Genomic DNA, 25,754 nt, shown 5'->3' on the forward strand with positions numbered 1-25,754 from the left:
ATTAAAGTGGAAGATATTATCATGTATTTATTTTGTTTTATTAGTCGTCTATATATAAATCATAAAAGAGAAAGAGAGTGTGTGTGTGTGTGTGTGTGTGTGTGTGTGTGTGTGTGTGTGTGTGTGTGTGTGTGTGTGTGTGTGTGTGTGTGTGTGTGTGTGTCAGTCAGGTGTGTTTAAACCTGGAGCCACATGGACTCTACTGCCCTCTACAGGCCGGTGTCAGAACAGTTTATTAGTTTATTACCAGATGTTACTAAGCTGATCATTAACATGAGTGTTCATACAGACATTTAATAAGTGGTTTATAACACATAATAATGTGGTTATGAGCAGCTTTAACCACATAATCTGTTTATACAGCAGCTTCCACTGACAGGTGTCAACAGGGGATGTTGACAAATACAATAATAAACACTGAAATCTGCTTATAACAACATTTTAATGTGTTATAAACATGTTTTTATACTGAATAGAATCTACGTGGAGAGTTTAGACTGCGTTTGCATGAACAGACACAGGTGAGACGACCGTCAGCTTCCTGTCATGTGACCTGGTTGTTGATGCAGAGTTGTGGTTGCTCGGGTGAAATTAGTGTAAAAACAGAAGTGGTGGTGACGTCACATCACTGCAGTACGGTGGTGATGTTGGAATCTGCTGATGCAAAGCTTCTTTATATGTTGTGTTGTAGCGTGCATCTTTTATTATAAACCTTTACTGCTGTAAACAGCCTGTTTTTACAGGTGTGCTCTCTCTGAATCCACCTCTAATGTCATAAATCTATTATATGAGGTCATCCTCCTGTTTCCATTTTGTATCAATTCATTTAATTATTTTAGACAGTTTTATTTCATTTTTACTAAACAATTAGTTTATGTTGTGGATCCTTTAAACTGATTCTGGATCAGTTTTTTAATCATTCATTTTTATTGTTTGTCCTCAATTTCATCTTGTCTTTTAAAGCACTTTGTCACTGTGTTTTGAAAGATGCTACAAAGATGAAGCTTATTATTAATATTGTTATTGTCTTTATCATTTAAGCTGTAAAATGTAAAAACAAATAATATTTTGCCAGTTTTGACTGAAATCGCTGGTTTTGTCTCATCAGTCCAAAATCCAAAATCCTATTTATACTTCTTGGAATCAGAGCAGAGTAATTCAGTAAATCTTTGGTGTGTTTTAATTAAGGAATTAGTTCAATTAATAATTTCAGAATCAGAACGTAAAGTAGGTTTTCACATACGAGGAATCTATAGAATCTGGACTGTCGTGCACAAAGCTTCAAAAATCACATTTGAAAACATTTTAACTGAATATTGTTGTTTCATGTTTCAGATTTAGAAAAAGAAAGATGGATTATAAATGATGATTCTTCTTTATTTTTCATTAATTCACAGAGAAACAAAGACACACTGTGATATCACACATTTAGACACCAACCCACAGACTCTATAAACAGCTGCTGAACAAACTTTAAATGTATTATCTCTCCTCTGTCATCTGCTCTGTGCAGTCACTGATGTGGAACTGAAACGGCTGAAGGATGCCTTCAAGAGGACCAGCGGCCTCTCCTATTACATGACCCAGCAGTGCTTCTACAGGGAGGTGCTGGGCGATGGAGTTCCCCCTAAAGTGGCAGAGGTAAGACGCACCAACCACAGTCTGTGTGACATGACTCTGAGGGAGACGCGACACTTTACCGTTACAGCCACGACTTCCTGGCAGAGGATGATGCAGCGCCGGGGCTGAAACCTGGAGTCTGTGTCGTTCTCCTTTAATTAAATGCCAATCATCAAGGAGAGATCCAGATCAGGTCCCGGAGCTTGATCCTTAATAACCCCAGAGTCTGACCCAGCTCAGAGTCCAGGGGCCAGATGCTTGAATGATGTGTCCGCACTTAATGAACACTTCACTCATTCCTGTGACCATGTGATCACACGGTTTCCATAGAGATCCAAGTTACAGAGAAAATACAAAATAAAACGAGACGCGTAATTTAACATAAAATAAATCAACCAACTTCACGGTGCTTCGTTCATTATCCTCATTATAAGTTCATGAACTGAATTAATTGTGTTTGTGTTTAATATCTGATTATTGATTGTGAGTCGTGTAAATGTTTGATTCTATTTTAATATTGACTGATCTCAGTGTCGGAGCCTCTGGAGCCTCGTTAACACTCTGTAAATGAAGCTCAGAGTGACACAGATTCTACAGTAACTGAGGATGTTTTTACCTCAGTTTGCTTCTTCTCTGGGTCTGATCACTTGTTTTTATTCAAACTGATTGATTAAGGGAGAGTCTTTATGAGAGAATAGTGGGAGTGGAAATGAGGCTCGTTCACGTGTGAGTGAGATTTATAAAGAGGAACCATGTGAACAGACTTTATAACTCTGATGAAAAGAAAGTGGATGAACATTTCAGGTTTAGTGCGTCACATAGTTTTAGTCATGAATCTTATGGATGTGGCTGAATGAGGACTTACAGGTCCATCATGTGAAGGCATCACGACTTCCTTAATGTTCCTAATGTGTTTCCTGTTGAAAGAGCGAGATGGGGCCGGACGTCAGACGGCCAGGGATCGATCCTGATGGGCCGTCAGTCAGAGTGGTAGTAAGAATAGCCAACGATGCTTTGGACTGAATCCAGGTCCTTCAACCTCTTATTGTGAAAATACTAACAGGAACAAATATCTGAAAATGCTGCTTTGAATAAATTAATTTCTGCCAGTGATGAAGCTCTAAATGAAAGCAAATGATTTCAACTTGGAGCAGAGGATGTTGTCTAAAACAATACGACAAAATATAACGCCTAAATTCCCATCATGCACATCTCTGGCCGACATCCAGAATCCAGCGCCTCACGTTCCCCTCACACAGCTGATGGAGGCTGACTCAGCTGTTCACCCACAGTCGATGTCAGGTTGGACACGTGTGGTCGTTTCTCTGGCTGTTTGTTGACAGACTCAGAAACGTTGAGGAGGAGGTCGGACTGTGTGAGCGCTGTGATTTAGGGAGAAGCAGAAAGAGAGTATGAAAACTTAATTTAAAACATGTGGCCCTCATCAGGGTCGTCCTATGATGCTGAAATGTGTCGGTCTAATAATAGAGTTCTCCTGTATCCTGCGAGTGTTGCTGGAGGTTTGACCTCTTCAGACTTTTTCCTCCCTCTGTGCACCTTAGATGTAGGTGAGGTTGTGCCAGAAACTTCTACTTTAATAACTTAATTTTCCATGAAATGTTTCAGTAGTTTCAGACTCTGCTGTGAATAATAATTTGTGTCTGATATAGTTTGTCAAGGAACATTAATTTACCTTTACGAAAAGTTCTTGAAATCAAACCTGCTCCTTCTCCCTCACTGGAAACCCTTGATCGCTGTAAATGAATATATAGTTATATATGAATATTTGCTTAGTTTTTCCTTAGATTTAATACAGAACTAGTGAGGTCTCGGACACTCTTATCATTTCTTATCTTTTCTTATCTTTTCTTTTCTTTTCTTATCTTATCAGACAGATCTTAGTTACAGTGTAAACATGAGGGTTTGCTGTGATTCAGCACCTCGACCTCTATTTTGTAAAAGTAGAATAATGCACTGTGACTTCTGTGGAGGCGGCTGGATTTCATGTGAGGCAGAGCACGGTTAGACTGTGGGAGAGTCTGCATATTTATCCTGAGTTCAGGGTTTGTGCAGACCGTGGTGAAACCAGGACTTGGACTCAGAGCAGTGTTGCTCATCCTGTCCTTCCTCCATCTGCTGCCAGAATCCTTAAACACTGAGCTGGCTTCATTCAGCACCACTCACACGTCTTCCCTCCTCTTTTCTCTCAGCGTCTTTCTCTTTCCTCTTCTTCTTCTCCTTTGTCGCCATGGCAGCGGTTACTGCGGTGACAGATATCCAGATGTGAGGTTACTGCCGGCTGCTGCGCATTCGGTTAGTTCAAAGACAGTGTGTTCAATCAGTCAAGACTCAGATCTCTGCAGCACTTAAACAAAAACTACATCCATCTTGTGTTTGACTACGTTCTTCTTCTTCTTGTGATTATTTGTGTTGGATAAAAATAGAATCAGAGTTTCAAACAGGAAACTGCTGCGTCTCTAAACAGCTGGATTTACTGATCTTTCTTTAGCAGGATGCTGGAGCGTTAATTTAAAGTAGATTTACAAGGAGTGGCTGCCTGAAAAGTTGCTGCATCAGTTGCAAACGCAATGAAATGTGAAGAGGACATTCGTTGATCAAACAGGAAGTAGATCCCCGTCAGCACTTTCTCACGAAGACTCAATGTGTTATTGACTGAACAGCATCACAAATCAACACACGCTCCACAAAACTGAACGTGTCCAGCTTCTCCAGAGTCACACAGACGCCACTGAGGGAAATCACACATTACACAACATCATCAGAAACCTAAAGAGATCGAGACGGCGTCATGTCAAAGACAGTCATGATTTACACCAACAAAATATGGAGAAGATTCACTGTAATAATGGTGAAGAATGTGTGTTATCTGATCTACATATGAAGATCTACAGAGATTTGTGGGTAAACGTTCACGATCCAAACAGTTTGAACAAATGTAAAATAAAGTGTCTAAATAAATGCATCACAACGTGAATAAATATGATCTATAATACTGTTTACAGATTGACACGTGGACTGGGTTTAGTTCATTTATTTATTTAATAGGAACGATGAAATTTAACATAGTTTCAAAACAAAGCATGAAACTAATGTGTCACACAAGTTTTATCTTGATTGGACAAATGGTTAATGGCCTATATTTTAGCTAAGCCCCGTCCTGTGAAGATGTTTTGGTTGATGGCGCAGCATTATAATTTAAATGTGTCTCTCAGTCCCCTAAATACAAATTATGCAAATTAGCAAAGAGAATTCCCAAATGGACTTTTATGGGTTGATTGACTTGCTTGTAGAGCACATTGAGCTGGACTCGTGTCAAATTTCAAGTCAATCAGACCAGCGGTGTGGGGCGTAGTTAATCCTGAAGTACAGCGCCACTATCTGGCCTGTTGAGCTCATATTACTTGGGAAGCTGCTGCACATGATTTCCAGTCGTTCTGCCAAGTTTTGTTTTTCTAGCTCATTCCAGCTCACAGGAATCTGAGCAAATCTGTCAGAATAACAATAATAATAATAATAATAAACCTGAGCAAAAACAATAGATCCTAAATTGATACAATTACCTAGAAGTGGGTACAGCTCTGGTTTGCTTTCAGCAGCACTGAACCTTTGTTATAAAAGGATTTGTTTGTGGAGTTAATGGAGCTGATTGTCCAAATTTAGAGCCGGTTATTTTACAGAGATGCAGTCGGACATTCAGCTTTTCAGCACATAGTCATTCAAAATGTGAACGGTAAAAAGGTATTTTTCCAGAACCTATTATTTCTAAATACATAAAAGTTCCCCAGGATGATGTGAATAACATGCTACGTCCAGACAACACAGCTGAACTCCTGTGACAGCCTTCGGACACACTCTCTCCACCTTTATTATCAAAACTGTTGATCCGTCCTGTTGAGTTTCACACACTTTGACAAGCAGCACTGAGGCTCGACCCCTTACTGAGACACTTAATGTTGGCTTGTCCCTTTATTTCTGTGGGACAGTACATACACAAACTCTTCAGGTGACAGAATAGGTCAAAATGTGTGATTTACGGTTCGGTTTTTCCGCATAAAAAGGAACCGTTCACCTCGTCTCTCTCTGGTAGGTTAACCCAGTGAACAACACTCACTGACCTGTGTGCAGCAGCTTGAAAGTAGATGTGTACTTCCTGAATGCAAATATGATGGAACAGTTAATGCATTAACATTGCTTCATAATTAGATCTGTGTCAGGACAGACGAGCAGCAGTACAGTCTGACTTTGGAGCTCCAGGGGTTTCCCCAGAGTTTCAGGTGGATTCCACATTCAGGTTAAAATTTCAGACTAAAAATATACGCGTGTCAACTCTGAAATGTGTGTAGGAGCATGAATGTAAATAACAAGTGTTACAAAATTCAGCCCACACAGCTGGACCATAACATCTGGGCCAAGCGTATCAACACGACTGACTGAGTGATGAAGTTACAACTTTGGTCGACTGGCTGAGTGCTGGAGTTTCCCCATTGGGAAATGATTTGTAAATGATTTGGTGTGAACAGTTTCTATTACATCATCAGGGGGCGGGTTCAGCCAGTGTTTTACAGACGTTTCAGACCCTTTAGTTAGGTTCTTTTTTTTTTTTTTCTTCTTTTTTTTCCCAAAAAGCACCTAGCAAAAAATGTAACGATGTCTGGGACAAACCTGAGCTGCTTTCTGTAAAAGAGTTAAAGAGAGTGTATGCTGTGAGTGAGAGGTCGGGCTTTCCCTCTATTACCCCACACGGCGCCACCAGCACAAGGAAATGATCAACCTGTGGGAAATACACACGTATAAATAATCACATCATTATTAAATAAACACAGTTTGAAGCAGGAATGTTGAAAAATCAAGTTCACTTTTGGTGTTGAAATAAAATAAAAAATCTAACTTGTAAACTTCTTCTTTTATTAAAGAAAAAAGAACAGTATTTGATAAAGTTTTATTGCGCAGCCGTCACCTGTCTCCTGATACAAATACATTTTGAGTCAGAACATCCCTGTGTTGTGTCTTTGTGACTGAGACTCTGTGACAGAAGAGATGCTGCCATCACCTGGGACGTGAGCGCACTGTCAGACCGTGGGCGAGCGGCTGCTTGAACATGAGAGGTGATCTCTCTGTATAAAGTGTCACGTCTCACACGTTTCACACTGTGTGAGTGTGGTTTGGAAAAATCAAGCAACTAACTAAAGACTGTGCTTCAGAGTCAACAGCTTGTTTGTTTGTTTTGTTGCTCTGGATCGGTTTAAAAAAGGTTCAAATCAAAGAAGCAGAGGTCGGAGTATACATGTAAATGATTTTAGTTGTCAATGAATATTGATCAAACTATTTCATGACTGATTCTGCAGCGACACAGTCGTTCAGCTCTGTGGATAAAACACAATCTTACATGGTTGTCATGTCAGAAATGATCATTATTACTACTATTATTATTATTATCAGTAGTAATGTATTTTCCTGCAACATTTCATACACAATGAGACATCTGAATAAACAGATCACTATATTTTTATTATATTTATTGTTTAGATGTGTTACTTTTATTCTGAAATGTTTAAATGAGGAAGAAGGTGATGCGACAGTGTTTATTTTTAGTTTCATTATTAAAAAACAGTAGTGGATAAACAGCAGCAGGGGAAGTTTGGTAGTGGATTTAGTTTGAATAGTATGACTCACTTCCTGTTTTTTTTTTTTTTTTTAGTTTTGTTTTTAATTACATGTGAATCTCAGCTGTGTGTGACCCATTGCCATGGATACGCTTCACCAGCTCCCTGACTGCACAGTCACCTCTCCACGGTCGACAGGCACATCACACACAATACATGCGTGTACATATGAAAAGTTATGAAGCACTTCCTTAATTTCATATTTTAATAGGCATTAAACACAGGAAAAAGAATTTATAAACAAATAATAATAATCCATCAATAAATATTTAACATTTTTATAAATACATTTTTTAATTCATGAATAAATGAATAATACAATTTGAAAAACTATTTAAAAAGGGGATTTCCTCTTCAATTTCCATTTCCCTTTTTTCCTGCTACTTTTCCTTTTCCTATTAGCTAATAGATTAGCTTAGTGATTTAGCTTCTCCTGTTAGCCTCTCTGTGACACTCTGGTTACTCTCCAGAGCTTTCATTAATAAGTGTATTTATAAATGGTTCATTTAATCAATGTTTTAAGTTGTTTTTCTGAATCCATTTTTAAATCTTTAGTATTCATTGATGGATTAACTGTTCATTTATAAATTCTTGAAAAGGAAATCCAGTTCCCATTTCTTCTCCCATTTCCTCTCTGTTTAAACCTCTCGTCTCTCTCGTCCCTGGTTTCAGTTCCTGTAGGTTGTAAATTGGCTCATGTTTCTTTGTGTGTGGGTCGGGAGGAGAAAGAAAGACAAAAGCAGATTTTACTTTGAACCAAAAACATAATTCTTGAACAAACATATTCTCCAACAACCAGAGTGATCTTGTGATTTGATCGACTGTGCTGTACCTCATCTGTTGCGAGTGTGACGTCTGTCCACGTTTCTTCACTCTGCTCGTTCTGTGTGTTCCAGGTTATTTACACCTCGTTTGGAGGCTCGTCTAAAGGGCTGCACTTCAACAATCTGATCGTGGGTCTGGTGCTTCTGACGCGAGGGCGCGATGAGGAAAAGGCCAAATGTAAGTTGTTAATGAGCGGTCTGTGTTGATGTGCTGTGCTGGTTTCATGCTGTTTCCTCCATATGTCGAGTCTGTCGTCTCCAACTGTCCTTCTAATGTCTTTTTATATTTTTAACCATTTATTTATTGAAATTTCCAACATACAGAGCAGTCGACAAGGGAAAACACAGGAGTAAAATACCAAAGATAACTATTATTTATTTATTTATTTATTTATTTATGATGCCATGTATGAGGAAATGTCTCCACACCACACGGAGACGGGAGGCGGGGTCTTCACTCCTCCATGACCAAGTGATGCGTTTGTTAACTGTCACACGTCTTTAGAAGAAAAGAATCTGCTTTGAACATAATAAAATGAATAAATAGTCAATTTAAGAATGAATCAAATTATTGAAGTCCTGATATAATTTCTCGCCACAGTCACACCTGCAGACTCCAGGTGTTTCCTTCCTGCATCCACTGACATCCACTTCTGTCTGTGTATTGAGACAAAAGAAATCTTTTTTTTTTTTTTTTTACTAATTTCAATTTTGTTTTGCTGTGAAATTATGTTTCTGTTATATCCATGTGGTTCAGTGGATGGCTCTAAATAATACCCATGAGCCTTTGCCTCTGTAGCTACAGGGTAGAAGCCGGTCAGAGACGCGCTGCTGTTGCAGTTGGAAACAAAACGCTTCACTGTTGCTGCTGAATTGTTCCAGAATTGGATTAAAGCTGCTGAGTGTTGTTGTGTTTCAACAGAGAATAATCTCCAGCTCTCACTCACTTTGTTACTGGATGTTTCTCATCATCAAAATGCCTCCTGGGAATCGTAGTTAACTTCCTCATCTTCTGTACTGATGACTCACACCCATCCAAAGCTTGAAGATGCTCCCGCTGTCAATCACCTCACACTGTCAGAGCCCAGAGTGTGTGTGTGTGTGTGTGTGTGTGTGTGTGTGTGTGTGTGTGTGTGTGTGTGTGTGTGTGTGTGTGTGTGTGTGTGACTAATGCTGCATTCAGGTGCTCCTCAGATGTTCCTATTTCCCCAGTTGGGAAGTCGTTCTTGTGACTTTGGTGTGTTCTTGTGCTTTTAAGTCAGAATGTTGAAACAACAGAAAGATGTTGAAACATGTTGATGCTGTTTCCACTTTTTGTGTTTCTTATTATCAGGATGATAAATAACTGAAGGTCAGAAACTGACGGCAGCTAATACAATATTACAAATTAAATGTTAAATTAAGTTAAATTGAAATGCATTATATGAATTTAGAGTTTCTCACCATCAACATTTACTTTCATCCACCGTGTCTCTGTGTAGATGACATCAATAATTTAGCAAGTCGTGCACCAAAACTTTCCGCCGACTCGTGAACTTTCCCAGTGGGAAACTCATTTTTCCTTTTATTCCAACACCACATGAATGAGTGAGACCCAGTGGGAGGAGGGTTAAGGTGGACTTCACTCTGTCACTTATTTTCCTCAGCCATTCAGGATCACTCAGAAAACAGTCAGCCAATCAGAAGACAGGCTCAGAGCCTCCCCTCTTCTGATTGGCTCCACAGAGAAGCCTGAGAGAGGAGATGTAAAATTACACTGAGGTGGTTTTTGGTTCTTAAAACCACAACTATATCCTCTTATGGATCAACACCTCAAATAAAACACAGAAGAAGAAGAAAATATGGAGCTTTAAACTGTTTTTTCTTGTCTTCATTTCTTTCCTCCTCCTCCTCATTCATATTCTGGTTGTTGGTTGACGCAGGAAGTCTAATCCATCAGGACTTTATCGACTCCGTCGCCTCTATTGTCCTCAGTGCTGCTACATGCAGGAGGCCTGCCTTCCTGTGATAAAGCTTTTCTGACTCTGTGTGTGTGTGTGTGTGTGTTTGTGTGTGTGTGTGTGTGTGTGTGTGTGTGTGTGCGCTCTCACAGACCTCTTCAGCCTGTTTGCCAGTGATCTGGGTGGATACGCTGCCAGGGAAGATATCGAGGCGGTTCTGCAGGTCCTGGATGGAGAAGTTCCGACCTCCCTCAAGAAGTGCTTCAGTGAGGTCAGCAAACGCCACATCCTGTCTGTCACCACGTGGACACACATCAGACAACACACACACACACACTAGTGAAAGTCTCTACTAACTGAACCACTGCAGACTGACCACTGGACTGTCTTGAATATCTCCCACGTTTTCCTCTTGGCTCGTATCGCTGAGTTTGTTTTTAGCTTCACAGAGGTGTTTGTCACATGATCATAAAACAGCCATTGTTACGAGCTTCCCACGTGGAGCCGACTCCACAGAGATGATACAAAGTTTGGCTTCACAGCGAGTCATTGTTCTGGTTATTAAAACACAAAAGAGCCTCTCAAATCACGACCCACTGCAAACGAGTGTGGGAAACTCTTTTTCAAAGTGTTACATCATATTTAAAAAAACCAAAACAAAACAGTTTTTCTTCTTTTATTTTTAATGATTGCAGTCTGTTTCCTGTGACTGCTTCATAATAAAAGCTGCCCGTGTTTTGCAAATTCAAAGTCTTTTAATTTGAAGCCACAGCAGCAAATTGTGTTTGGTTCGTATTCCTCCAGCTGTGAAGCTGTAACAGACCCATACTGCCTCAGCTTAAACAGCCTGTCTGTCGACTGTTTGCAGCTTTCACCTTCAGCTGGAGCAAAGTCTGTTTTGCTCTTTGACCTTGTTTTATTCTGAAAGTCCCACCCCAACACTCATTCTGTTTACTTTGAATCAGACTAGATGAACGTATTTAAAAAAAGAAGAAGCCATGTGTTTGTATGAACTGCTGCACATTAAGATTTGTTGTCCTTTATTATTATTTTTAATTACACTTCCTTGTTTTTGTTTTTTTGTTGACGGTTGCACCAGGATCTTTAGTCCCCTGCTTCAGTCTGTGGCTGCAACTAACAAATTATTTTCACTGATTAATCCATCAATTCTTTTTTCAATTAATTCATTTTCATTATGTTAATGAAATCTCAGAATAAATAATAAAATTACAGCATCCCAGAGCAACCAATCAAATGACTTGTTTTTGTGCAACTGAAACGTTAAATTATTCAGATTATAATGAAACTGATTAACCAGTAAATCCTCACATTTAAAAGGCTGGAAGCAAAGAAGCTCGTGCACTCTAACCTGACAAATGACTCAGACAATTGATTGACAAAAGGTGAATTCAATGAATAGTTTTTTAGATCGATCAATAAATCAATTAACTGATCATTTCAGCACAAAATCCACCATCATTTAAAACTCTGTTCAAGCGTCGTGACAGGAAAACACTTGAGAAAATACAGATTCTAATAATAGTGTGTGTGTGTGTGTGTGTGTGTGTGTGTGTGTGTGTGTGTGTGTGTGTGTGTGTGTGTGTGGTGGTGTGTGTGTGTGTGTGTGTGTGTGTGTGTGTGTGTGTGTGTGTGTGTGTGTGTGGTGACAGGGCGACAAGGTGAACTATGAGCGCTTCAGGAACTGGCTTCTGCAGAACAAGGAGGCCTTCACTTTGTCCCGGTGGCTTCTGTCTGGAGGAGTGTGTGTCACGCTCACCGATGACAGCGACACGCCCACTTTCTACCAGACGCTGGCCGGCGTCACGCACTGTGAGTCCATCAACACGCAATCTGTCTGTTTGTCTACGTAGCAAAATGTGTTCATACTCAGTCACAGCCAATCTTCAGAAAAGCTGCAGTTGCTTCAGCTTCGTCGACAAAACACAAAGTCTACCAGGAAATGGAAACGTTTTACACTCCTAAGATTTAATTAGTGACTCATTTACACATTAAAAGCCCTACTAGGAGAAAGATAGATTATGGACTTGGAACTTGTGGCTTTTATTGCAAAACATCTGAACAGGAAGTGCTGATTTTCATTGGCACCAGTCAAAAAAACAGCAAAGTGGAAGTGACTGCAGTTAATGAATGAAAACAGAAACACATGAAACTCACAGCGTGATGTGACTGTTGTACTGATGGAAGGAAATTATGTTGAAGTTACTAAGATTAAAGGTAAACATGGAGGAAATGTTGAGATTGCGAAAACATCAAAGGAGGCGTCTTACAAAAAATATGATACACCTATAAAGACACTATAACTAATATTGAAATACCTGTTATTAATATGCCAGTTTGAAATAAAGGTCCAGTTCTGTCTCTATTTTAGAATAAACAGAAGCTGCAGAGGAGCCGACTGTGGTCTTTAAATATCTCCCTCATCAAAGCTGTTTTAAATTTGTACTTTTATTTTTAAACTTTTGGTCCGAACTCCGAGACCAGGACTTAAAAATCCCTTCAGAGTAGCTTCAGTCCAGATGTGTGTTTCACTCTGATGTGAAGCAGCCCCCCCCCCCCCCCCCCCCCCTGTAAAGTGCAGATGTCTCAAGAAATATCACAAATGGCTGTGATGCATTTTTTATATGCTGCAGTTTTTTTTCTTCCTCCATCAGTGGCAGTGAGTGCTCTGAGGAGTAACTGACAGGCTTCACTGATCACATTCACTCTCCTCCTCTCACTCACTTCTTCTTCTTCTTCATTATCCCAGCGCTCCTTCACTCAGGTTTCTCTTCTTCTTCATTTCCTCTCTCGCTGCACTCAGCGTCACTCAGACTGCTCCGGTTAAATACGACGGTGTCGACTCTGACACGTGTGTTTGAGATGAGTTCATTTTAAGGATGAACGTATGAATGACTAGAAGCAGTGGATGGTGTTCATTCATCTCCAGGTTGTTTTTATTCCTCCTGTCGGCGACAGTCAGAGTGACAGCCATTTTGTTTTCAGGTCGGTATTTCAGGTATTTCTGCATAAACAGGGATGTGACGTGGAACTAGTCTGAGTGGCGGAGGGATACGACCAGGTGATTCTAGTTGTTAGATTAATATGTTTTCCTCGTGAGTCTAGTCTCAATTTCTTCTATTAAACTTCTTGGTTCTTTGTCGGTGAAAGACTGAATTTAACGTCAGTGTACAGGAAGTCAACCGACAGAGCTGTCTCCTTCAAAATAACATTGCTGACAAAACGGCTTTTGACTGTGGTGTTAAATTTCCAACCCGGGTGGAAAATGACCAACTATTCCTCTGGTGGGAAAGTGCAGGTGATAATGAGGTGAAAACGGCTCCTGTGGACCCGAGGTGCAGCTGCTGGACTCAGCTGCTCAACCTGTTTACAGCCGGTCTCCTCTCATTCTGCACTTTTATGGAGCAAATTTAGTGTTGCACAGTATACAGAACACACAGTGTGTGTGTGTGTGTGTGTGTGTGTGTGTGTGTGTGTGTGTGTGTGTGTGTTGGTTACAGGCAGATAACAGAACTCGTCTCAGGTGGGCCTTTGTTCCATGTTATACCTCCCTCTCTCTAAAATATTCTCTCTAAAAACACACATCACATGACCATAACCTACACTGAGCATGTGCGAGCCGGTGTAAACAGGAAGTAGATTGTCTCCTCTGCAGTTGTAGCATTAAAACAGAGAATGTAAGTGAACAACAGCTGCAAAGACAACAAGGTCAGTAACACAGTCATTCATCATCATGTTGTATCACCACTGGTAGTCCAGGCTGATGAGAGCCAATCAGGAGAGACCGTGGCTGTGACCTCATCGTTTACAAAGGTCTCACTTTCTGTCCAGACTACAACACAACCCCAGAGTTTTCAAAGTAAAACACAACCCCAGAGTTTTCAGAATAAAACACAACCCCAGAGTTTTCAAAATAAAACACAACCCCAAAGTTTTCAAAATCAAACATAACTCCAGAGTTTCCAAAGTAAAACACAACCCCAGAGTTTTCAAAATAAAACATTACTCCAGAGTTTCCAAAGTAAAACATAACCCCAGAGTTTTAAGAATAAAACACAACCCTGGAGTTTTCAGAATAAAGCACAACCCCCCAAAGTTTCCAAAATAAAACACAACCCCAGAGTTTTCAAAATAAAACATAATTTCAGAATTGAGTAGGTTTAAGTATCAGACCTCTGATCTGTTTGTTAGTCTGCAAACACAGCATCAAATATCTGATCAGATGTGGAACCATGTTTCTTTATTCTTTGGTCACATACGTAGTTACTGGTGAAAATAATAATTTGAGCCAGTTTTATTCTAATAAGCCAAAGTTATTGTGTCAAGACAATTTAACTTCTGAGATTTTCACCTTCTTTTGTTATTTTATTTTTTTAAGGGTTTTTGAGAAACTAGAGAACAAGTTGTGATTGGATCACAGACACTGATCAACATGTTGACGTTCCAACAGAGTACTCAATAGTTATTACTACATTATTACATTAGTACTTATACTTCATTTAAATCTCAAATACACACCTGTAAAGTTTCATGACACATGATGATCATAGTGACAAAAATATGTCAGACAGCCATTTAAACACCTCTGTGGTAGTTCCTAATACAGGTGGTGTCTGTCTTACCATGGTGACACACACACACACACACACACACACACAAGATAAAAACATTACCAGCCACTCTGATCTGATCGGGGGGGGGGGGTTACGTTACATGTGTTACGTGATGTTAAGAGGAGTGACCAAACTACATTTATTATTAATTTAATACTACAAATAATAAGTTGCTACATTAATTAGAGAACAAGTCAAATGTGGTCTTCACATTTGATGATCGTCGATCAGCGATATCATCAACACAAACGGAACCAGCTGAGAATTCCCCAGCCTCACATAAACCACACACACAAATCTTTAATCTACATGTCCTCTGTCTCAGATCAGAAACGATATCTGTGGATTGTGTCTTCTTCATGTTTGAGTGTGTGACATTATATCAACTTCTACGTCTTCATTAGAGCATTTATCATAGAAAGTCTGAGTGTTCAGAGCCGTACACATTTTAAAGTCGGCACATGGAGAATAAAAAAAACATACAGTTATACACTTTCAGGCCAAGTAAATTTAGCCAGGCTTTATTTTGCCAATTAAGGACAGAGAGCTGGAAAGAGCCTGAGAACGTGGACACTGCCCTTTAATCTGCCTTCTCCCGGCTTATCCTCTTAACTCTGTGTGTGTGTGTGTGTGTGTGTGTGTGTGGGAGAGAGAGACAGAGAGAGAGAGAGAGAGAGAGTGATTGACACACTCCTGGTTCATGACTCCTGTCCAGAAGGGGAACGCTAAGATTGACGAATGGCGGAGCTGATCGCCGGGTGAGCGCTATGCTAACGTGTTAGCCTCTGACTCTGTCACATTATCATCAGTTTAAAAATAAATACTTTTTAAAAAAAAAAAAAAAAAAAAAAAGGAGGGAAAAGGGAGAAACCGGCGCCTGGTGGCGATGACGTAGCTTCTGATGGCGGCGGCTGCTGCAGGGAGTTTACTATGACACATGCCGGCTGTGGCAACACCTCTTCAAGGATGTTCCCTGGATAATGGTATGGTATCTCTGCTGCCACTCGGAGAGAGTCGCACCTCTAGGTGGGTACCGGCCCAGCAGTGTGGTTACCATAGAGACGGGAGGAGTTTGTTGTTCTGTTGTTAAATGTCAGTTAGCTTGAGACTGATGTTGGTGGTTTGTTTGAGTTGGAGCTCTGTCAGGTCACTTATCTAATTAGTTTTATTATGGTATTATATAGAATTTAAAGAGAAATGAATAAGAATTTATGTTCTTCGTTGTTAGGCTTGTGAGTATGAGAGATGTCAAAGGTTTTTGGGGAACACCTGTGTGACTGTTGAACTCTCTGTTTGTATTTTTTATCAGATGATTCCTGATTTATATCATATTTTCTTTGCTGAAATTACACTGTATTGCATTTATTAATCTCCTGAATGGCTGCTTGTGTGGAGACAGTTTACATTTGGTATCAGCTGTTCGGTGTGAGGCGTGTCGCTCTTTTTAAAGAATCTGTATCAGTGTCGTTCGCCTGCAGGTCAGAGCGACTCTGATGATGATGTTGCTTCTGTTCAAGATCTCTGCCTCTGTCTGTAGCTCATGTTCCACTGATGGATTCCACTGAAGATGCTTTAGCATCTGTTGGACTGGACTACAGGACTGAAATCTTATTTATTCAAGATCTTTTTATTTGATTTTAACCCTCTGAGGTCGACGGATGTTTCTGTGAACACCAAGTGTTCAGAGTCCGTTCACTCTCCACTTTCTGTTTGGTATTCTTGATCGTACGTGACTCAGCTGGAAGAGACAGACAACACTTTTCAGTTTAGGCATTTATTCTACATATATCTTCGATTTTACTCACGTGCTGCTCTATTGTTATGAACCTAAGACTTTGGTGAACACGTTTCAATTCATCCACATCAGTAAAGGTTTGTTTTTCAGCTTTTGGGCCAAATAATGTTTTTTTGGTGTCGACAGAGAAAGAGCTGAGGTTGTTCTGAGAGTTGTGATAGAAACACTTGGGTCAAGTATCTGACAGAATGTATGTTCTGATAAACTAGTAGAAAGGGAGTGTCAGTGTAGCACTGAAGTACCAATATATACAATATGTACTGTGTAATATACTCAGTAACAGCACAACATGCAACTTGAACCCCTTCAACCCGAAGAGCTGGAAGTCGGGTTCTGCATTTAGAAAAGAAAGACAGAGGAAATAAAACGATAAGAAAGGAGAGGATTAAAAAAAAAGAGGAAATTAATCTTTAATTGACTGAAGATTTAGAAAATATTCCAGGAAAAGTCTCCACCAACTGAGATTTTAAAGTCTGACACAATCCTAAAGATTTTAAAATTCAACGAGTGAAAATAATAAATAATCCCACAGACAGGAGCCGTTACCAAGGTACAGAAGCAAAGGTACCAGAGCAGGGAAATAAATAGAGAGATAAATAAAGGGGGGGGGGGGGTAACATAAACTCCATACATTGGTACAAAAAACAACAGATGATGAAGTTTGTAGAAAAACAGCCAGCTGTCATTAGAAATGTTCAACATGACAAACACTAATGTTTTTATTTTCCTCCTTGTGACACATTTTAAAACGATGCTGCTGCTGTTCCCTCCATTTTTTTGTGGAGTTAGCATGGAGACATGAAGGTAGTCTCCGCCGCTCGCTCCATCTTCCTCAATAATTTATGCGGTCAGATGATTTCCTCGCTCCCCGCCGCGTCCATACGCTCGTCTTTACGTTGTAAATCATTCATCTCGCTCTCAGCGCTGCCTCTCAGTCTGTTTACGTCCAAACGTCTGCGGCAGGAAGCAGCGAAGAGGCGACTGAGTGCTTCCCCAGTCAGACCTGGGTCACCTGCCCTGATGTTCACCTCTGGACTCCTGGGAATCAGAACCTGGAGGGGAGGTGGACAGACAGACAGACAGACAGACAGACAGACAGACAGACAGACAGACAGACAGACAGACAGACAGACAGACAGACAGACAGACACAGAGACAGACAGACAGACACAGAGACAGACACAGACAGACAAACACAGAGACACACAGACAGACAGACAGACGCAGAGACAGACAGACAGACACAGAGACAGACAGACACAGAGACAGACACAGACAGACAGACACAGAGACAGACAGACACAGAGACAGACAGACACACAGAGACAGACAGACACACAGAGAGACAGACAGACACACAGAGACAGACAGACACAGAGAGACAGACAGACACACAGAGACAGACAGACACACAGAGACAGACAGACAGACACACAGAGACAGACAGACAGACACAGAGACAGACAGACAGACACAGAGACAGAGACAAAGACAGACACAGAGACAGTCAGACACAGAGACAGACAGACAGACACACAGAGACAGACAGACAGACAGTCAGACACAGAGACAGACACAGACAGTCAGACACAGACAGACACAGAGACAGACAGACAGTCAGACACAGACAGAGACAGACAGACAGACAGACAGACACACACACAGAGACAGACAGACAGTCAGACACAGAGACAGACACAGAGACAGACAGACAGTCAGAGACAGACAGACAGACAGACAGACAGACAGCTCCTCAGGGTGCTGCTTCATCTTCATCCCTTCAGAGAAGCTGAGAAACAAACACTCAGGAAGTTGGTTTTGTTGTAAAAACACGACTCGGTCGATACCTGTCAGGAATCACCTGCCGTTTAATTTGTGCGTCCTGCCTGTGTTTTGACACCTGTCATATGTGAGGGCGCCACGCCAGAGGCTAGCTGGTTAGCCGCTGAATCCTATTAGCTTAAGCTGCGGATTAGCATGTTGGAAGGGGGAGGCCGGTTCATCGACCCTGGCAGAGCTTCATGAGCTATATCGGTCTGATCCATATCACTTCAATACACGATGAGTCAGACAGCAGCTCCGCACAGAGACCATGACATCATCACCACCATCACCACCATCATCACCATGGTGTTTACTCCAGGCCTCACTGGGTCACAACCAGCTGGAGTTAACACGTGCAGCTCACTTTGTTTGTTTGTCGTTTTCTTTTTTACTGTCGCTGGTTTTTTCCTGATTCTTCATTAAGTGACAGAATCTCATCAACTCAATTATCAAAGACTTTCATTCATTCATTTATTGATCTGGATCCACATTAATCCCCATCAGCCCCCATCAAGGAAGCAGCTGCTTCTCCTGAGCTCCACCTGACTGAACATGACATCATAATGCAAGACAGTGGAAATTAAAATAGAAAATAAAAAGGAAACAAGAGAATAACAAATACAAACAGTAAAACTACTAATAATGATAATATCAACATGTTCCCACACTTTATCTAAAGTAAGAACATTGATCAGAAACAATAATAAACAGTTTATCCAGAGACTGAAGAAGAACTTCCTCATTCTTGTTTTATCTGATCAGCTCGATGTGAAACAGAAAAGAAGCAAATCTTCAAACTGTAGCAGCTGCATCGTGATTTAAATGATCAGTTGCTAATTCATCATGTGTCAATAGACTTATTGATTATTTGACTTTTACCACGCCGCAGGAAACAGACGGATCAACACAGAAAAATGGAAATATTCATGGAAACAGTGAGAAGAATAAAAACTGACGTCACCAACGTTCTTCAGTTACTGTTGCTCCGTTAATCATGTGATTTTGACGGGTCGTCTTAAATATTATTTAAACCTGCTTGTAATTTCAATTTATTTTGCTAAACTTTCAGAAACCTGCAGAAATGAGTTTAATAGAAATAGAAGTCGTGACATGTGGTGCACTGTGGGAGTTCACTTCTGTTTGATTAGAGTTTAAAGACAAAAACCTTGGGACCTGTGGAAAGTATCGATGGACGTTTTCTCACATTTTATAGAATAAACAAGAATAAAAATAAAATGTGTTTGTCTGAGGAGAGACTCACAGACTGAGAATATCCCGTCTCTCTGTTTATATCTTCATGTATTTTTATACCTCTGCTCGTTATTGCACCTCATCCCTCATTTATCTCATGTATCACCTCACCTCTGTGACTCACATTAACTTTAATACGATATATTCTACGGACGGTGTCATCCCTCTGGTGCCTGTATGTAAAAGCACAAACTGTTTACGATGCCACAGCTGCTCCGACTCTCATCCGTCCGTCTCCTCTGTCTCTGCCGGGCTGAAGGTTCACAGACTAAGAGGAGACGGACGTGGACGTGTGATCCTCCGTCACAGTGATGGTCGTGTTCGTACAGAACATCATCGTGTTTGTTGTTAATTGGTGTGAACACGAGGAAACGAGTCAGGAGGCCACACGGAAACAAAAGCTTCACACTCTCTGAACGACGCTGAACCGACGGTGTTTCTCTGACTCTTCTTCTTCTCTACTGTTTCTCCTGCAGTGGAGGAGTCTGACATCATAGACTTGGAGAAACGCTATTGGCTGCTGAAGGCCCAGTCCAGAACCGGACGCTTTGACCTGGAAACCTTCGTCCCGCTGGTGTCTCCTCCCATCCACGCCTCACTGAGCGAAGGTGAGACGGACTTTGTTCCAGTCTTATGTAAAGACAGAGGTTAGAGCTGCACTGTGTTCCCTCTGAATACAAGCCACTGAAAAGACTTTGTATAAATGTGATCTGTGTTATTGATCCTGCGTTCCCTCCCCAGGCTTGTTTCACGCCTTTGACGAGAATCGGGACAATCACATCGACTTTAAAGAGATCTCTTGTGGACTGTCTGCGTGCTGCCGGGGGCCCGTCGCCGAGAGGCAGAAATGTAAGCTCGAGTCCTCCCAGATAAATAAACCCCAGAGGCTTCGCATAATTACAGCCGGCCATTTTGTCATTAGAAGTGGAGTCTGTCTCCTCTCTGCAGCTGTTATCTGTCAGCGGTGGAAACGTATTGGATTTCCTGCTAATAGACGGAGCCGCAGCTTCATGACCACGTTTCTGTTTCGCTTCCAGTTTGCTTCAAAGTGTTCGATGTGGACCGTGATGGCGTTCTGTCCCGAGATGAACTCCACGAGATGGTCGTGGCCTTGCTGGAGGTGTGGAAGGACAATCGCACGGACACACTCCCCGTAAGTTCACACACACTGGTTTTACCGCGGAGCCCGTCAGCCATGCTTTCATCAAGCGCCGAGAACTGAGCCGTGAACATTTCTGATCTGAATGTTTCCAACCCGAGACGACATGAAAGAAACTCGTCTCAACGCCGAGCTGACGTGATGTTTTTCGCAGCAGCAGCCGAGGACGTTTGATGTTTGATGTTTGGTGTGTGATGAACTTTTTAAAAACTCAATAATGATAAATCTGATAAACCTGCAGCAGCCTGTTCCAGTCAGCTGATTTCCTGCCAGAGAAAAACGTCGTCCAGTCACGCTTTACCCCGGAAAGATTCGCCAACATCAGACCGTTCTGGTCCCTGACAGATTTACATAAAGTCACGCTTTTATTTTCTCAGCTCTCGACCGTTGTAACGAACTTTACGCTGCATGAGTCCGAGCTACAACTCGCAGCACCAAGCCATATGTTCTGGATTCATTTTAAAATTCTACTCATCACTTACTAAAGCTTTAAACGGCCTCGCTCCAAATTACATCAGGGACTTAATTAACCAATGAATTAACCCCTCTGTGCCTGGATCTGTGGATCTGCGTCTCAGCTGGAGACTCAAGGCGACACCATCAGTGTCTTTTACAGCTCTTCTTATAAAACACATTCTTCTATCACGAAGCTTTTATCAATGTTTGATATGTTGTTGTTTTATTTTCCCATGATACGCACAATTTATATTTTCATGGAACTTACTTCTGTCTGTTTTCTCTTTCTTTGTGTGAACATCTTTGTGACCTTGTTCAGAAAAGTGCTTTATAAATAAAGTTTATTGTTATTATAATGATGATTGATGCTGATTTGTGTTGCTGCAGGAGCTGCTCTGCAGCGTGTCGGACATAGTGGAGGACATCCTGAAGATGCACGACACGACCAAGGTGAGACAGGACTCCTGTAGTTACAGCTCCGTCACTGGGAGCCGCCTCGCTCTGACCTCTCACCTGTGTGTTGTTTCCCTCCTCACCAGCTGGGTCACCTGACCCTGGAGGACTACCAGATATGGAGTGTGAAGAGCGCTCTGGCCAACGAGTTTCTCAACCTGCTTTTCCAGGTGCGAACACCCGCACAGCCGTTCAGCTTCACCTGGTGCTGCCTGGGAAACAGAGTTCATTCATCTCCACCTGTTTTTACTCCTGCAGGTGTGTCACATCGTCCTGGGCCTCAGACCTGCTACACCTGAGGAGGAGGGACAGATCATCAGGTACGTACACGACCTCATCACCTGTACACACCTGTGAGGAGAACACTGTTTGACCTAATGACCTGTCTCTCTCTCTGTGTGTGTGTGTGTGTGTGTGTGTCTGTGTGTGTCTGTGTGTGTCTGTGTGTGTCTGTGTGTGTGTGTCTGTGTGTGTGTGTGTCTGTGTGTCTGTGTGTGTGTGTGTGTGTGTGTGTGTGTGTGTGTGTCTCTGTGTCTCTGTGTGTGTGTGTGTGTGTGTGTGTGTGTGTGTGTGTATGTGTGTGTGCGTGCGTGTGTGTGTGCGTGCGTGTGTGTGTCTCTGTGTCTCTGTGTGTGTGTGTGTGTGTGTGTGTGTAGGGGGTGGTTAGAGAGGGAGAGCAGACATGGGCTGCAGCAGGGTCAGAACTGGTTCCTCATCTCGATGCTGTGGTGGCAGCAGTGGAAGGACTACGTCAAATACGTGAGTCTAAAGATAAAGGAGGAGATTATATGAACATGAACATTTAACTGTTGCTGTCCTCGTATGATGTCAGATTCCCCGTCATGTCGTCTGCTGCTCTGAGGTGACGTGTACATGTGTCCGTCACCTGATCACAAGGATTCAGAAAATATCACCTCGTCTTGAAAGTGTTGAAACTCTTTCTAACTTTGACCTTAAACTAAAGAATCAGACCCCTGATCGTCTCACCGACAGTGTCTCTGTTCAGAACCATCGTCCCGTCAGTCAGAGTCATGTACAGATGTTACAGATGTTCTGTGAGTTGACTTGTGTAACTGGATCATCTTCATGGACATTGTTCTGATTCCACCAGAATCTAATAATTTACAATCAAAAAACTTCTACAGGAATATTTTACATTTTTTATTTTTATTCCCTCTGCGCCGGCGACAGTCAGAGCGGCAGCCATTTTGTTTTCAGGTCGTCCGTCCGTCTCATTCTTGTGGACGAGATATCTCAGTAACACCTTCAAGGAACTTCTTTAAATTTGTTAAAAACATTCACCTGGACTCAAGGGTGAGCTGATTAGAATTTGGGGGTCAGAGGTCAGTGTGACCTCACAAAACACAGGCGGCCATTGTAAGACACCTCATTAACCCCTGGTGTCATTTTAAGCAATGACAGTCCCTGCTGTCGTCTTCCTGTCCAGGAGCATAAGGGCATCGTGGTGGAGCAGCCGTCCATCATGACCTCGCTGCGGAGTCCCATGGCCACGGCCACGATCGAGCCCGCCCCGCCCGACAGACTGGGAGGACTGGGAGGACTGGGAACCTTCAGCCCCGTCAGCCCCACGGAGGAGAGGTCACCTGACGCTGTGTCCAGTGCGTCAGAGGCCACAGAGACGGGTCAGATACAACACTATACACCAGCACCCGCTAATGCTAATGCTAATGCTAATGCTAATGCTAATGCTAACGTTAGCTATGTAGCGGTAGCACCACTCACAAACAGCTTGTTTAAGAGAGACGCTGTTTACACTCACTAATGGATCAAATCTGCTTAACAGCTCCAGCTCTAATGAAGAGCAAACAAAACTTTATTTAAATAACACATTTAATTCCAGGTGGAAGAACAAAGCGTGAGCTACCACAAAAACAATTTCATAGTCTAAAGAAAAAACATAAATAAACACAATAAAAACAAACACGTAAATGATACTTGTGAATTAAAAACCAGTAAGAAAATGAAATAATTAAAACTGACGACAGACCAGTAAAAATAAATAAGACATGCAAATTAAAACCATTAAAAAGTTGGAATAAAATAAGATAAGTTTATTCATTAAGATAACTTTAAAATAGCATTTAAAAACCATCCAAATAAATTTGAATAAATAAAACACATAAGACATTAACAACAACCAGAAGCACAAGATTAAAAAGATGTTGTATGTGATTCATTGATAAGTTGCAGCAAAAAGTAATAAGAATAAATTATATCATTATCAAGACCAATAATTGATGAATAAAGTAATAAGACACAAGTCAAAACCAATAAAAGGAATAAAAATATCTGCAGGAAATGTAATAATCTATAATATTCATCTGGAAATTGATCAAAAAAACAACAAAGTAGAAACCGTTGAAATTAATTAGTGAGTGAAAACACTCATTAGCCACTGGACATGAGGTGAATTTTTATTTTAGGTTTTTATTTGAGAAGTGTTATTACAGTAATTTGTCGGCCTGTATCAAAGACTGGATTTTATCATCATTTGTTGAATATCAGCTTTTATTTAATAATTTACAGTAATAATGTCGGAGCCTCCCTCATTCAAAGAGATAAGAGGCTCCGTTACAGTGAAGTATTTGGTTCTTTTCTGGTAATTAACTCTTTTTAATGTTAAAACACAGGAGGCGAGTTCATGTGAATTAAACCTTTTGTTGTTCCAAAGTATATTTAGTATTTATTGAGAGAACAAAGAGCAACATCCGTTATCATCAGCATTAATAATAATAATAATCATAATAAATATATGATGACGAGAAACAAATGCCCCTCCCTTTCCTAAAGTAAAAATACAAGCCATGAAATATAATGAATAAATAAATAATTTGAAATGATTATGATAATTTCTTAAATATAAAAAATGATCATCCCTCTGTGCCCCCCCAGCCCTGAGCCCCCAGGTCGCCCCCTCTGCCACAGAGAGCTGCTTCGCCCGTCAACACAACATGTCCGACAACAACAACCAGTGTTTCTCTGGAGCCAACGGACACCTCCCCTCCCAGCTGGCAGCACAGAGACCTGGAGCCATCGACAACCAGCCGCTGGTCAACACCGACGCCATGAAGGTGTGTGTGTGTGTGTGTGTGTGTGTGTGTGTGTGCGTGTGTGTGTGTGTCCTGCTCAGTGTTTACATACAAAGACAAGTGAATTAAATGTGTCGTTGTAAGAAGCAGATTGTCCCACGCACACTGTCCAGCTCCTTTACAGAATACAGGTAGAATACTACACCTGTCCTCACCTGTCCTCACTGACCACACCTGTCCTCACCGACCACACCTGTCCTCACTGACCACACCTCTCCTCACCGACCACACCTGTCCTCACTGTCCTCACCGACCACACCTGTCCTCACTGTCCTCACCGACCACACCTGTCCTCACCGACCACACCTGTCCTCACCGACCACACCTGTCCTCACCTGTCCTCACCTGTCCTCACTGACCACACCTGTTTGTGTGATTGTTCCAGTCTCAGTTCCCACCCTGACAACCTGCTGGTTTCATCAGAACATGTAACACGGATCAAACGTCACGTTCACGTATATTTGACATGTGAGGGGAGTGAAGCTGCTGCTGCTCTGTTCACAGGAGTCAAACAGCTGTTGTGTTCAACATCCAGATGTGATCCAGACTCGCAGCTTGTTTCTCTTCGCAGCGTTGAAGCAGCCGAGTGTCGGAGGAATATTTGTGGCAGCTTCTTCTTTGTTTTGACAGAAGAAACGATTCGTCGTCCTCCTCCTCCTCCTCCTCTGTCACACAGCTGATTGCGCTCCTTCCTCCTCCTCCTCTTATCTCTGCACTTTGCTCTAATGACCGCAGGCTCCATTAGGAAACCGTCTCTGTCTATTATCTGTAATTGAAGTCTTTTGTACATGTATTTAAAAGCTGCTCTCTGTGCTGTGGCCCCCGCAGGCCCCCACGCTGACCATGGAGGGCGGCAGGTTGAGGCGCTCCCTGCAGCTGGTGCCGGGCCGAGACTTTGAGACGGTGCCAGAGCCGGTGTGGCGGGCGCTCTACCACTGGTACGGTGCCAACCTGAGCCTGCCGCGGCCGGTGAGTGAACACAGCTGATGGACCTCACTGTCTCTGCC

General features: G+C 41.7%; 1 protein-coding gene across 1 annotated transcript in view; it reads left to right on the plus strand.

Annotated features, from left to right (window-relative positions):
* usp32 (ubiquitin specific peptidase 32) overlaps positions 1-25,754 on the plus strand; it is a 49,419-nt gene that overhangs the window by 12,307 nt on the left and 11,358 nt on the right. The window contains exons 2-15 of the mRNA XM_022751356.1: positions 1,514-1,641; positions 8,201-8,306; positions 10,221-10,339; positions 11,739-11,898; positions 20,046-20,177; positions 20,311-20,418; positions 20,607-20,722; positions 21,572-21,634; positions 21,724-21,807; positions 21,896-21,957; positions 22,294-22,396; positions 23,085-23,280; positions 24,551-24,729; positions 25,576-25,716. Of these exons, the coding sequence (XP_022607077.1) occupies positions 1,514-1,641; positions 8,201-8,306; positions 10,221-10,339; positions 11,739-11,898; positions 20,046-20,177; positions 20,311-20,418; positions 20,607-20,722; positions 21,572-21,634; positions 21,724-21,807; positions 21,896-21,957; positions 22,294-22,396; positions 23,085-23,280; positions 24,551-24,729; positions 25,576-25,716 (1,697 nt within the window). The remainder of the gene's footprint in view (positions 1-1,513; positions 1,642-8,200; positions 8,307-10,220; positions 10,340-11,738; positions 11,899-20,045; positions 20,178-20,310; positions 20,419-20,606; positions 20,723-21,571; positions 21,635-21,723; positions 21,808-21,895; positions 21,958-22,293; positions 22,397-23,084; positions 23,281-24,550; positions 24,730-25,575; positions 25,717-25,754) is intronic.

Source organism: Seriola dumerili, unplaced genomic scaffold (assembly GCF_002260705.1).
Source record: "Seriola dumerili isolate Sdu_G_001 unplaced genomic scaffold, Sdu_1.0 BDQW01000153.1, whole genome shotgun sequence".
Classification (NCBI taxonomy): Eukaryota; Metazoa; Chordata; class Actinopteri; order Carangiformes; family Carangidae; genus Seriola; species Seriola dumerili.